The sequence below is a fragment of the Ammodytes marinus genome (genome assembly GCF_949987685.1).
Source record: "Ammodytes marinus genome assembly, chromosome: 18".
NCBI classification, from domain to species: Eukaryota; Metazoa; Chordata; class Actinopteri; order Uranoscopiformes; family Ammodytidae; genus Ammodytes; species Ammodytes marinus.
The window spans coordinates 16,404,907-16,420,422 of NC_137222.1; the positions used below are offsets into that span (position 1 = coordinate 16,404,907).

Genomic DNA, 15,516 nt, shown 5'->3' on the forward strand with positions numbered 1-15,516 from the left:
AACTAGAGGAGTCACAGTGGTGTTTTAGGCTGAACAGTGACGTCTGGGTGAATCACAGATCTTTACTAACTCAATGTCATGGACGCCTTGTGTTATTTCCTTGTGAATTACCTCAAGAAGAATTTGAATGTGATATAGTGACTGCGGATGAAAATTAGTTCATAGCCAACTTTGGTACTGCTAATGAGCTGTACATTGTCCCTGTCAAATAAACAAACAGATAAATAAATATAGGGTGTGACCACAAAGCTATACAAAAGGGAGAGAGCAAGCTAGGAATACATTTCCATATCCCATATACTCGCAAAACATGAATCAGTTTGTTTAAAACATCTTTTTGGCAGAACGAAAAGCTACAAAAATAAGCAAATGTATAGCCGTCTTTTTAGCAGCATGAAAGAGTCTGCTAAGAGCATCAACCAGTCTCTCCCTGAAGCAAACAGAAAGTATTTTATGACCCTCTGAAGGCACATTTATCATATATCATTTTCTACCTTTATAGCTCACCAAGCTGGCAATTCAGGCTACTATTACTTTGGTGTGTGTGGACATGCATCACTTTAAAATGATTCCTATCAAGAAAGGCTGTCTCCGGTGGGAAGATAAAATGATACGATAAGCATCTGAAATTTTTTCCTGGCCATATCTGATCCGGTAATACAGATACTTTTGCCTCCAGTATGTGCATCTCCAGGGGTTATTTACAGTATCCACACTAAAATGTCATTCTCTCTTTATTTTCTACTCGATCATTCGCTTCCTATTTCTGCACCCTGCTCTTTCTCTTGCCCTGCTATGTTATCTCATCTTTTGCCACCTACCAAGTAACTCGCCTCTGCCAGTTTATCAGGCTGGTGGTCAATCCTTATCAGTCCTTCTCAGAGGCTGATACACTATAAATCCAGGTACTTTGGAATATCATACACTGTGTTGTCTCTTAACTTTAAAACAATGAAGTATAATTATACCATACACACATCACATGGAATTGCAAGTCTAATCCCTGCATACAGCCAAATCTGATTCTTGTGCTACAAAATAATTGCAAGGTACAGTCATTTAATTTTGCTTAAAGCATAGAACACTTTAACAGCTGACTTCAACAGTTAACAACATGATGGATGGTTAACAACACCCATTAAGTTGCCTTTCACCTAATAGGTGATCTACAATGACCACATTGGGGAGTATATAGGGAACCCCAAAGAAGACCCTGCCATCTGTAGTCATCACAATATGGCCCTTTTCACAGTTGCTCAGAACCTTTCACTAGCCCATTTTCCCCACTTCCGAGACCTCAACTCTAAGAACTGACTATTCACTATTGTCAGATATATCCCACCCTTTGACAAGTGCTATTGTAATGTGATGTTCAATATTATTCACTTCACCTGTCAGCAGTTTTAATGATGTGGCTGATCCATTTCAATCAAAAGGTTTAAGAATAAATAATTAATTTATTCAAATGTGCTGGAGATATTAAAAGAGTCTTTGGTGATTAAACCCCATCGCGAAATCATCTGAAGGGGGCAGCAAAATCCTGGGCTGAGCAGAATAGAAAATACCATCTGCATTATTTCACCCGCCAAAATAAATCAAATGCCATTTCTGCTTTTGATTGCCTCCGTCTGAAGTCAAAGAGCCATAGCAAACTGTCCCATACGAGAAATCCGAGCTTGTCAGGCGTCAGTAGCTAAGGGGGCAGAGGGTCAATTGGGCAACAGCGCTTGAACAAGATAATCCTAGCCACTTGAGGTTTAAGTTATCACATTGTTAAAACTGTTGGATAAAAAAAAAAAGATTTCAACATTTTATTGTCTTTCAGAGCCAGCTTATTGCACCTATTTCCTGTTATTGTACCATCCTTGTGCTGCCCAATGTACTGAATACTCCATTTGGGCTATTTCCTAAACATAATTCTAACTGATGTGCCATGATAGAAGTTCCCCACAGGATCAACTGAATGATCAGAAATTGAAGCTTAAAAATAAATGGGGTGTGATCATCCGGATGAAGAAATTACAGCTAGAGCCTTCCTGATCCTTTTTGGATCCAACCCTGAGACACCAAATGGAGAGAGAGAGAGAGAGAAAGATGGAAATGAACGTAAACATAAATAAAATAGTTGGCCAAAAAGAATAGCCTGAAGTAACAGATTGACCCTTTTAGAAAAGAAGAAGAATTAATGATTCTTATGTCTCATCATGGAATGATAATTTTTCAACGTTATTAGTTTACTTTTGATTCATTTCCCATTCAAACAGTACCATTCATTATTAATCTCAGTTAATTTAGTCTATAAATATTGCAAACATTCAGAAGCAAATTGGTGCGGGGACATCCATTTGCTTTCAGTATTGGCAAGATCCCCCCTGAGTCATTTCTACATTGGGAATCAAAGAATCCAACTTCCAAACACACTGTGCCACTTTTAAGCACCACAAACCGCCAACATTAAACCACCACTGGCTGATTAGCTCTCCCTTCCCTGAAGCAATTTCAGTTGCGAGATCTGGGCCTATTTGCATACATATATGCATGGCCCGCTTGCCACAACATTATTAAATGTTTTTCTTTATTATTTCATACAGAAAGTGAAATGGATTTGGAATTATTTGTACTGTTATTAAACAGTACATGTGATGTGTTACAGCAAGAAGCAACAGTTAGGGAATTAAATAAAGGAACCCTGTTGGTTAACTCAACTTCTACAGAGAGCTCTGACATACGGTTGCTAATGGCACCCTTTTATCTTTTCCTCCTATGTTACGATTTGTCACTTTCACTATGGAAAACAGATTCCTCAAACATCAGCACCAATGCAAGTTCTAGAAGTAGGACAAACCTACTATGTTTTAATTTAGGAAGTTAGGTCTGATATCACAGGAGATGTTTTTTCTTTGAAATAACCACATGGCCCACAGCATCTTCATTAATTAGAATCACAAATACATTTCTGTTTGTATTTGAAATTCCTAAGTAATCTCCTCACACATTACATATTCCACACCCCTGTGTAAATCCTTTATCTGACACCTGCTCTCTAGTTTTAGCACATGGCCTGGAGGAAAACATCTGACGGAATATCTGGCTCTTTAATTTGTCAACTCTCTTTGTACTATGAATGCTGTTGTACAAATTAGGCCTTGTGGCACTGTTTTGACATGATGACGTGGTCCTGATGGCATCATCGGTCTGTGACCTTCAGCTCTCACTGGATCGGTTCACAGCCGAGTGTGAAGTGGCTGGGATGAGGATCAGCACCTCTACATCTCAGACCGTGGTTCTCAGCAGGAAATCGATGGATTGTCTACTCCATGTAGGGAATGAGCCCTTACACCAAGTGAAGGAGTTCAATTACCGTGGGGTCTTGTTTACGAGTGAGGGGACAATGGAGCGTGAGATTGCCAGAGAAGGGAAGCAGCAGTAGCGGTATTGCAGTCGCTTTACCGCACAGTTGTGGTGCAAAGACAGCGAAGTCGGAAGGCAAAGCTTTCGTTCTACTGGTCGATCTATGTTCCCACCCTCACCTATCGTCATGAAGGCTGGGTCATGACCAAAAAGACGAGACTGCGGGTACAAGCGGCCAAAAGGGGTTTTCTCAGGAGGTTGGCTGGCTTCTCCCTAAAAGATAGGGTGAGAAGCTCAGTCATTCGTGAGTAACTCGGGTCAGAGACCCTATTCCTTTGCATCAAAAGGAGCCAGTTGAGGTGGTTCGGACATCTGGTAAGGACACCCAGATGCATCCCTAGGGAGGTGTTTTAGGCATGTCCAGCTGGGAGGAGACCACGGGTAAGACCTAGGACTACGTGGAGAGATTATAACTCCTCACTGGCTTGGGAGCGCCTCAGGATCGTGGCCAGGGAAAGGGAAGTTTGGGGTCCCCTGCTGGAGCTGTTGACCCCGCGCCCAACCCCAGGTAAGTGGTTGGTGAACGAGTGAGTGTTGTGACAAGCTACTTTTCTCATTTGCAGATATCTGCATTTCAAATCATTTTGTACATTTAAGATTTAACTTGTTGTACATTGTTGTCGATTCATTATTTAAATAGAATACAATTAAATTAATATTTTCAAGCACCCATTAATTGTCTTTATTTTTTCAACTCGCTTGGTGACATTTTTTTTCCTTTTTCTTACAATAAAGCTCCTGCCATAATCCTCTATGACACTTCACTAGTATGATGACCAACACCTCTATATGTCATCAGCTATTTCCCCTTGTGACTGGTCATTTGCCCGGCCAGCAAACCTGCCACCACCGTAAGTCTATAATAACGCAATAAAGTCCCTGGAGGGTTTCAATGTCCAGCTTGAGAAGCGCTACAGCCTCTATATTACTCATCTGTCACATGCGTTCTGGCTTCAACACTATTGTGGTGACAGCCCCCTCCAGGTCAGCTCATCCAGCAAGCACCTGTTACCACAGCTATCTCACCAAACCAAATGCTGTCCCCTCACTGCAGCAGGTATAATACCTCAGAAGCACAAAGCTTTTTGAATACATTTGGATTATCACCAAAGGAGGTATAAACCTATTTCCTGGTGAGACCAGCTTGATCACGCAAGCTTCACGTTTCTTTCCCACAGATCAGTCTTTAGTTTTGTCAATCTCCATGGGGAGGAGGCCAGTCCCGTGTGTTAGTGGAAGGCAGTCCTGATTGGTTTATATAGTTGCCTATGTAATCATAGATCGAACTATGCGTGTGAGATATGGCTAGTCTTACTAGGCTAGATTGACGACTACATGAACAAATCAGAAGCTGCCTTTGACTACGGACGAACGTTCTGATTGGCCCGGTCAGTTTTCGACCGGACTCCTCCCCACGGAGATAGGAGAAAGGCCAGACTGATTTGCGGAGGTAGAAAATAATGTGAAGCTCACGCAATCATGCTGGTCTCACCTGCTAATAAACCTAAGCTAACATTTCATCATCAACGTCCTGGAAACATTCTGTTTGACAGTGCGTTATTGTCTCAAAACAGCTATACCTTGGTGAGACTGTGTTAACACTGTGTTAACAACCTGGATGTCATTTCACTTTCTGTAAATACAAAAAGATTGGCAAGAAAAGTATAAAGTCTGAGCTGAAGGTTGGTTGATTGATGATTTTTCTAATTAGTTTGGTGAAATGATTTTATTTTAACCAGCAGCAGCAGCAGCAGCACTGCAATTTGCTATTAACAGGTGGAGATTTTGAAGTCAGTGTAGCTTACTGTAAAACTCTCAAGTCATGCACATCCAGTGCTCGTAAACCAACCCTTTGTTTAGTATCTGTTCTCACTTTTCTCCTATCATTGCAGCAAATCTAGGACAGCTGTATGTTGTTCCAGAATTAAGGATTATTCTTACACCTCTCCCTTTAAGATCATTCTAACTTCTGGCAATATACCTTCATTACACAACTTTTCTTAAACATTGTGCACATCACTAGAGTGCAAATACATTCATCTTCTTAAATGATGTTGTCTTCACATTTACAATAATATGGGCCTGCTTGTATTTATACCCTGTACAAATCTAATCACATGCATTCTTTTATTTTCCAATCTTGCATCCACTTCAATATCATCCCTAGCTAAACTCAATACACTTAATGAAATGTATCATTATTAAAGAATATAAAAATGTAATGCATATAAGAACTTTTCCAGGGTCTATATTTCCAGAATGCCCTGAAGCAAAATCTATCTAATTGCTGTTTTGAAATATTTAAAGAATCAGACGTTCAGCAGCTTTCTTTGCACATATGAGTCTCTCCCTCTGCAGGACTTGAGGACAATCAACTGCAACGTTCCCCCACACCATCAAATCAAAATATAACTTTTACCATTGTGTGGCATTATATGACTTCATGAAACAGTCAACACTTCAACACTGCTTATTGAATAATGCTATGTGACTTTAAAACCTGTGTTTAACTTGGAGCCTTTTTTTTTTTACGATATTTTTTGGGCATTTTCATGCTTTATTGATAGTGTAGAGACAGAGTTGAAATGGGGCAGAGAGGGGAGTGACATGCAGAGACCGTGGGCTGGAATCGAACCCGGGTCCGCTGCTGGCCGAGGCCCATGGGGGGGACGCCCTACCAACTGAGCTAAGGGCGCCCCAACTTGGAGCCTTATGATGAGGACTTCGAGGTGTACCAGGCTCACAATATGAGTTCAGACAGGTGAGTAGGCTACAACTAAACAAATGGTGTAAAGGATGACATAAGATTAGGCTATCTAGACTATCTGTGCACACTAGTGTAAAGTCATTTGAAATAATTTTTTTGCTGCAGTAATCTGTGGAGTTTATTTTGGTTAAACATATGTGTTGGTTTGGACAAACGTTACTTGTTGTTTCCCCTTGGTGTCCATAGATTGTTTAAATTATTGTTTGTAATTTTTGTGTAATTGGCTGTGCAGAGGCAGGCTGCTGTATATTTTAAATTGATAATGGGTTGTATACACAGGCTGCAACGTTGTATAGAAATAGAATGTATTGTTAGTTAGGACACAAGGGCACTGTGGTTATTTTGTACAATGCAATATTCTAGTAGTCATTCCACCTCTGTTGCCAGCACATGAAGAAATATCCTCAATATCAAGATGCGTTAGAAAGAATACTATATGAGACAGCAAATATATTGGTAACAAGCTTTTTGGTACGCACACGAAACACAACAAGCTGCAAAGCCTCTAATCTCTTTGCACCCACAGGTAGTGCTGCTTTGGAATTCCTCAGGAATCAGACACTTAACTAGGCAACTTCGCCTGCACAAGACTGAAAATATGTTTTTTTAAAGGCAAATGCCACCAATACGATTGTAAGGATGGCACGCATGTATGTCATACTATACTGTATATGCGGAACAAGAGTTAATGGTAATGAATGATGATCGTGGCCCTGATTGAATTTATTACCAATCATTATAACCTAGAGAGACATGCGTGAATTGGAAAGAGACTTATGAGTCAACATCTATTAATCCCTGCAGCATGAATGTGATCGGGTAGTCCAAGCCGTCCCGCAGTTTATCAAGAAAACTGAATTACCAAACAAAATTGAATTTCTGGGAGAAGACAGCCTTTCTTTATCTTTACAGGTTATATACAAACTAGGTCTGTCAAGCGATTAAAAAATGTATCTAATTAATTACAGGCTCTGTGATTAATTAATCGAAATTAATCGCATACTTTTATGACACTTTATACCTGTTTATAAACAGCTGTATAACCTGCTACCGTTTTTTTTTCTCTCTCTCTCTCTCTCTCTCTCTCTCTCTCTCTCTCTCTCTCTCTCTCTCTCTCTCGTAACTTCTGTCTCCACAACAGACAGCGTTGCACTGCCACAGATGCCTATGCCGATTCATTCACCATCTTCGTACTCATAGGCAAAAATATTGACACACACACACACACACACACACAAACACACACACACGCACACATGCACACACACACACACACACACACACACACACACACACACACGGGGCGGGTGTCCGCTTACGCGGAAGACGAGACAGCTAGCAAACAAAATTGAGACACACAGAGGAAGATTGAGAGATACTTTTGAACCTACATTGTTGCACCCACTAAATCAATAATGCACAGACACTGCGGAGAATAAAGTAAGATGTCTTCCTACCTTCATGCTTATTTGCCCGAAGCATCCCATAAACCGTCCATAGAGCCCTCGGCCCCGCCCTTTCCCCTGCTTCTCTCTTTACTTTTCTCCCTTTCACCCGTGCGGGCTGTGTATGCAAGCTACAGGTGCAGCTCGATGCAGCTGTGCACCACTTTTGCACCGGGTCAAAGGGCATTATAGAAGTGCGATTAATCTGCGTTAATTTTTTTAATCGCGTTAATTTTTCTGTGATTAATTAATCGAAATTAACGCGTTAATTTGACAGCCCTAATACAAACATACATAATTTCCCTTTTCCCCAGCATCCACTGCGGGTATAGTATATCACATATTGCTATCTAATACCTGGAGATTTCCCTGACCCAGGCACATACTGTAACCCATCTTTGGGTAAACCCTCCTTTGCCTTCACAGGGTCAACGACAGGACTGATAAACCTGGTAAAAGGTCAAGGGACACCTGCTCCTTGTTTTGTGATATGTAAAACACTCACGGCCTAATCAACACTTTCTAAGCAGCTTAGAATGAACACAATCAGAACCCCCCCTCCCCGGCAGTGCCAAGCTCACCATGTGCAAATAATTGTCTTCCTGGGACGATCATTCTGCTGACTCAGGTGTTTTTACGGACACTCTCAGAAGGAAGGGTCAAGCTCTTTTTGTAATGCGGTCGTGTAGGATCACTTGCTCTATAATCATGCACATCTCAGCAATATAAAGTAGAGCTGTAGATTATGCTGCTGCTAAAAGTAATTCATCACACTTAAAATTATAATTTGACCACACTGCTGCAGTTATTTATTGTCTATACCATGCCTTTGAATATGCTGCATGCTCTGGCATGAATAAGCCGACACAGATCTATATAAATGTGTGTTTTCAGACCAACATTGCAGCTGGTCTTTGACCAAACATCTGCACGTTGTGAGATAAATCCATTCTACCAAAGAAGAGCATTACAGAGGAGACAATGTCAAAACAAGAATCAGAATGACTGTGGAGAGAGAGGTTGAGAGGGATGGGAAGGGAGCCAGATATTTCCCTCAGGACTTGATAGAAACCAAAACAGAGCTAATAAATGAGTAAATGTTGGACTAACACTTTGCTAAGTTGCCAGAAACACAGCTTCAAATGAATGGTAATGTTGTTTCATTTTCGCTGGATGTGTAAATAGGCAACTGTTTGCTAACAAGACTGACATATCAACTTAAATGGGGTGTCAGTGTTGTGTCCACAGGCTATGTCCATTATTACATGTTTAAATTGCCAAAATATTTTCTAAATTTACGGAAATGAGTGGAGACTAAACTATGCTGACCATATCATTCAAATATCTAAAACACAACAGAATGGTTAGCTGTGATCCAAAGGTGTCCCCCCCTCCCATTACATTTTCAATCATTGTTTATGCATTTCATCTCCCCAGTAATCCCTTTAGAGTTTGTTTCCAAAAGATATGGATAAATGATGTCAGGTTGCTATAACAATCCTATTATGGTGCAGAAACATCATCATTTCAAAATCAACCATCATTCCAAGTTTCTTGTCATTGCATTTCACTTCATGATGATGTGCTTGTGTGTAAATGTCACTCCAAGCATCCACACTTTTCCCTTACCTTGCCAAGTACTTCCCCGAGCTGACGTTGCTCTGTTGTACATCCATACAGTTTGTGGTCCCGGGTATGAGAGCCAGGGCTGGATTCTGTTGCGCGGCACTGCCCACCGCCCGTGCCATCAGCTCCAATGAGTCGTGGACATAGTGATCCATGGTGGGGGAGCCCATGAACCCGTGTGCCAGTAATCCCAGGGGCAACCCCTCTGTTCTCAGCTCTGCCACATTCTGACTATCCCCCAAAACCCAGTGAAACTCCGGTAGCCCTAACCTGGAGGCTAGCGTCCAAAGACGGCGCACTTCCCGAATTTCGCACCCAAACGTCACCACTCCCACGACGGACGAGGGCTCCCTCAGGGCCTCTAGCTGTCTCATGATAGCTTGCTGCTGGTCTGATTTAGAGGAGGAAGTGGCGGAAGAGGAGGCAGCGGGGGAGTAATAAGGTACATTTGACAATGGAGAAGACACCTCGGCTCTTGATTCCCCTCCTGAGTTCGATAATGAAGATGGAGACTGTGGCGAGGGCAAGGCGGCGCTAGTTGTCGTCAGATTGACAAGAGCGCCCAGGTGGAAGCGGCTGTTGTTCTTGATGAGCGAGAGGAAATCGCTAACGTCCCATTCCTGACAGAGCAGAACGCTGATGTCCCACCAGCCATTCATCATCAGCAGAGAATAGAGGAGACGGGACGGCGGAGCGTCAACAGTCCGCATGGCCATTTGGAAGTGGAGAGGATTCTGTGAGAGGGGATTGTTCAAATGGAGAGCAGGTTTAATGGAGGAAGAAGAATGGACAAGCAGATGTGGAAAGGTTGATGCAAATATAGTGGATACATTTGGAAGTGGAAGACAGAGGAAGTGAGATGATTGGAGGCGAGAGGTGCATTTTCAGGGAAACAATGAGTGTATACAAGGGGAGAGGGTGAGGCAGGTTCAAGAGATAAGAGAGTGGAACATAGGTGGAAGAGACATGAGGAAAGGGCATAGGGAATGGAGAGATGGTATAGAGATGAGGGGCAGAGGAAGAGTTGGTGGAGGGTCGGTTGGATTTCGAGCAGAAACATAGGGGACAAACATAAAAAGATTTTTATTTTTTAGAGTGAAGGGTATATTTTGAGGAAAAAAATAAGATGGAGAAAGGACAAAAAAAAGGTGCAATGGGAGGGTATTGTAAGAGCAGGTGAATTGCAAGTTAAGGAGTATGGGGAACAAGTTAAAGAAGTACAAGAATAAAGAGATGGGGACCAGAAAGGGAGGCAGATGAAGTGGAGCGGAGAAGAGAAGAGAAGAGAAGAAAAAAAGGAAACAAAGAAAGACAGAAAAGGTTGAAAATCCAACAGTAGAATTACTTTCTATCTCAGAATTCAATTGGTTCCTCAAGAACAAACACAGTCTGCTGGATATAATGGCTTTCAGCTTCCACTTACCTTTTTCTATGAATATCATTATTCACATCGTAAAGAAAATACACTACATCTGTTTTTATGTGTACTCGTGTTTGTGTTTTAAGCAAAAACGTGAAACCTGAAGAACGTCTCCTGGTCAGTTGCACTTAATTTAACACCTGAGATTTGCGATTCATTGAAGTCATCAGGTAATAGAAGAGTTGCATGGATCAATGGATAGAGTGCAAAGATGGCGTGTGAATTCCTGCAGCAATGATAAAAGAGTGTAGGCTTAAGATGTGCATTAAGATGATGTGATGGCTAATTGGCCAAACGCTCAAGAAAGATACTGCAATTAAATTACTCCGCTATAAGTTAAGAGGCTGCTTGTGCGGGCTTGCTTTCTGTCATTGATGTTTTAAATTGGCCCATACGACCTTCAGAAGAGAACAACACATTCTATCAAAGGTCCATACATTTTGTAGTACAAGTACAAGCAGTTGTCAAGTGAAAAGTTGTATATTCTTTATGTTTTGCTGCAGATAACTTTTCAAACGATCTACTACCCTTTTAAGATTGATTTTGTTCTTTCCAGACGGTTGTTTTGATTTAATTTCCGTATGTTTAATTACCTTTGAGAGCCTCTTAATTTGCCTGAGCTAATCCACTTTGTAAAGTCCATTACCATTCTTTATTGCTTTAAGAGTTAACTTCTTGTAAGGTTGCAAGCAGCGATTAATTGCAAATGTCTCCTTGGTTGGTGCACGGATAACCATTTAATCAGAGCATGACCCCAGGAGACAAACAGTACATTTGTATGCACAGTTAAGTCAAACAACGGTTACTGCTCGACTAGTCGTCCATTTAATTGGACTAGTCCCAGCATAAAAGCACATAAGGGGATTGATGTATTGAACAGAGTTTGTCGGACTCCCCTAAAATAGGTGGTGATATTCCCCCTTTCAGCCACTTTCAGCTTGTTAGTATTTTACCTTTCTCTGGTTGACCTATTATGTCGTAGACCAAACTATTGTCAAACGGGTTTGCTACGGCTAGCGAGTAGACAAACTGGTACAACGCATGATATGGATAACTTTACAGCTCTGTACAATTCGTACGTGTTTAACAACTCAACTGCCACACAATAATATTAATGCCATTTAGCCACCATGGATGAAATGACTGTGTTTAGTGTGTAAGGTGTCACTCAGAGTGATGAACTAACAGAGATTTATTACTCAATGTTAAGCAATTCTTTTTTGTTTTTCTCACAACTCTACTGTTTTGTGTCAGTCTCCCTGCATTCCTCATCAGCATTTCCAGACACAGGTGGCAGTTTTCAGTGCAAACCTCTGAGTAACCAACAGCACGCTATCTGCCCAGCACCAAACAGACCGCAGACAAGTAACAGACTCTCTGCTGGTGAACAAATTAAAGCATGCAGTTTAGCTAAACAGACAGATTATTTCCCTCAGGAGTTTGTGGAGAAGATATTTGCAATACATTTGGTTGGTCAATCCTAGGTGTTTCTGGCCACTTCAATGTATTTGTTTGCACAGGTTTGAATGCAAGTAAATGCTCCCTGTGAACAGTTACCTATCTTAACCCTAGAAAAGCTAGAAATAGTCACACCAACACTAACGCCAGGTGTCTTTCACCCAAGATAATATACGCAATAAAAAATACTTCTCATCAAAATATATTAAAGTACAACAATACATGGCAAATTGAGGTACCTTTCATTTATTTCCCCCTATAAAACATCTCCTAGAAGGAAAAAAAGCTGTCATGGGCGGACCCTATAAAAAGGCTGTAAAAATACAAAAGAATCCTGAAAAAAAAAAAAATAGAGCTGGAAATGTGTTCTTCGGTCCACCCATTCCTGGGACATGAGCCTTGTCTGGTGAAGGGACATTCTCCCTGCATCACTGACCACCGTGGGAGAGATAAACCAAAAATGCAATTTTTTGAGAGGGGAAAAATATATAATAAAAAATAACTCTGACCATATGAATTCCCTTTCACATCACCAGTAAGAGCTATGTACTCATAACAATGACAATAAATAAATAGTCCATGCAAATTCCAGGAACACTGTAACTAACCTTTGTGTACCTACCTACAGTCTCTATACAGTTGCATTCGAAAAAAATATATACTCTAACACTAACGCCGGGTGCTATTCACCCGAACAACTGCCTGCTTGAAAAAAAACAGGGATGGGCAGCAGCATGGAACCAATTCTACTTTCTAAGACGTCATTGAGCAGCTCAAAGGTCCCAGGTAACTCAGACAACAGCAACACAATGGAAGTCATGAAAACACAATCAGGAGGGTGAAATTCACCTGGGGTTAGTGTTCTAGGGTTAACCAAGTACAGAACTTATTTTACTGGAACAAACTCCCAGAAAACTTGAGGTCTGCTGCAACTCTCAGTTCTTTTAAATCGAGTCTGAAGACTTTTTTGTTTCCATTTTAACCTGCAATTTTTATTTTATTTGCTTCTTTTATTAGCTTTTAAATGTTTTATAATGTGTCTCCATTTTAACCTGCAATTTTTATTTTATTTGCTTCTTTTATTCTCTTTTAAATGTTTTATAATGTGTTTTATGTATTCTAATCTTGTCCCTGTAAAGCACTTTGAGTGGCCTTGTGTCTGAATTGTGCTATATAAATAAACTTGCCTTGCCTTGCCTTGCCTTACCATACTTAAATAAAGTAAAACAGCTTTCTGATAAAAGGTTGGAGATGGATCTAAAATATTGTATGCTGTAGAAAATAGTGCTAGCCCACTGCCCTGAGAAGAACACATACAGTGCAATGCACCTGCAATACTACAGTGAGCCAGAAGATCAGAGCCGATACGTTGCAAGGTTGACACAGTCGTCCCCCGTAATACTGTAAATGAAATTAAATGGGCCAGATCGGACCCGCATGATCAGCCAGATCTGTTTCAGCATACCCAGTGAGCACCGTAGCAAGCAGCCATCCAGGCAATTAATTAGCCATGCGCTTGCTTGCATGTGCTCACACATATACACACACGCAGAACTACACACGCTTATAAAGGCCCACGGCAACTCTGGTTAATTGACTTTTACAACTTTTACAAAAGCTTTGCACTAAAAGTCCATTAGATTAATCTATTGGTTAATTTCATCTATCCCATTAATCACTCAACCAAATAGGCATGCAAATAAAGGCGGCCATTATTCATCCGCTCATTGCATAAACAGTACATGGATGGATTAATGCGGCAACAAAAGCACCAACAAAAGCAATACCAATTGTTTTTTTTCTTTTTTAAGAAGTCCTGTGTCAGGGAAATAAAATGATAATTCAGTGCGTGCGTGCATCAAACCCTCACCTCCTATCATCCCAAAGGAGGATTGTGGGATTTATTCTCAGCTGCAGCGCTTCTGCTCTGTAATCGCCGAGATATCTCTAACTCTGTCTCCTTGTTGTTCATGTAAATAAATAGGAACAATCTTTGCTCTGAAGTGCGACAGCCTGCTCTGCTCTCTCTCTCTCTTACTTGAATACAGAGGTCTGCTGCTGCATTCGATGCACCAGAAAAAAAATCAAAGCTCTCTTCTCGTCACTGCTCACTTTCATCACTCTTCATTCTTCAAAAGGTCTTTGAGTGATTTCAACAGCCAAAATATATTTGCTGGTGGTATATAACTGAGAAAGAAAAAAAATAATAACTTGCAACCCCCGCTATATGGTAAAACTGCATGGACTGGCAGAATCACCTGCCAGTGGACAAATCATATCAACAAGTATTGATCTGGTAATCGATCTTTTCTTGATTGCATGATTCAATGGTGGGCAAGTGTGAAAACTGATTTAAATTGTTTTTCTGTTTTTCTCAAGGAGATTACAGAAGTTTTGTATATACATAAGGGACTGTTGCAGTAGTCCAACAGAACTGTTTTGATTAAAACAAAACAATATCTTGCAAGATGCAATGTTGCAAGCTAATAATGTCCATGGGGGGGGGGGTCTCATTATTGTTTCTTTCACAGTGAGAAATCCCTATACATTCCCAGCCTCTGACTCTATGAAGACCTACCCACATCTCTTAGCCTTTCATCCCACTGGCCTCCTTGTGTCAAACTGCCAGCGTTATTTATGAAGGGGGACGGAGGCATACTCCACACAGTTCCCCCGCCCCCTATCATTCATCTGCTATCCATTGATAAATGCTGGGGACATACTCATATCAATATCCTAATCAGCCTAATCTACAAAGGAATTTACCAGCGTGTCGTGTGAAAAGAAAGTCACATGTTTACTCTGTTTATCTACGTACACAAGTGTGTGTATAGCTTATCAATACAACTATCTACAAATTAAACATGTCTAGGGTTGTTTCTATCATCCATCAATCCCACAGTAAAACAAAATCGAACAAAAGTCACCATGAAAAACAACTTCACTTGGGGTTGCTGAAAAAAACTAAAAGAGAAATACAAAGAGGGATCGTTTCATGTTGCTGCATGACATGTGGAGCTATTTTTCAGTACCTTGTTCAAGTGCGTCACGGTTGTTAATTTCCGTCAGTGCTGCAGTTGTAAGGTTCATTCCAAAATATTTTAGCCGATTATTGAAGCTCACTGAATTGCAGGGGCTGAATTTGATAGCTGACAATGACAAATTCTGAGTGGCATTCGATGTGACCCAATTCTGAGACAGACTTGTATCTGAGGAAGTTGTTCCACAGACGATGACAGCTTTGGCCACTCGTTTTTTTGAAACGTGTGGCAAAGCAAATGCCTTCCATTTGTCCCGCTAAACACATGATCGTTACTTACACCTGTGCAAACTAATACATTGCAGCTTTACAGTTACTAACAAGCTTTCAAAGTTACCATATCAATTAA

At 40.9% G+C, this 15,516-nt stretch overlaps 1 protein-coding gene across 1 annotated transcript in view; it reads right to left on the minus strand.

The window, feature by feature from the left end:
* The window catches only part of grin3a (glutamate receptor, ionotropic, N-methyl-D-aspartate 3A), a gene marked incomplete at both ends in the record, with an annotated part of 44,109 nt that overhangs the window by 23,448 nt on the left and 5,145 nt on the right, over positions 1-15,516 (minus strand). The window contains one exon of the mRNA XM_080046794.1: positions 9,253-9,983. Within this exon, the coding sequence (XP_079902920.1) occupies positions 9,253-9,983 (731 nt within the window). The remainder of the gene's footprint in view (positions 1-9,252; positions 9,984-15,516) is intronic.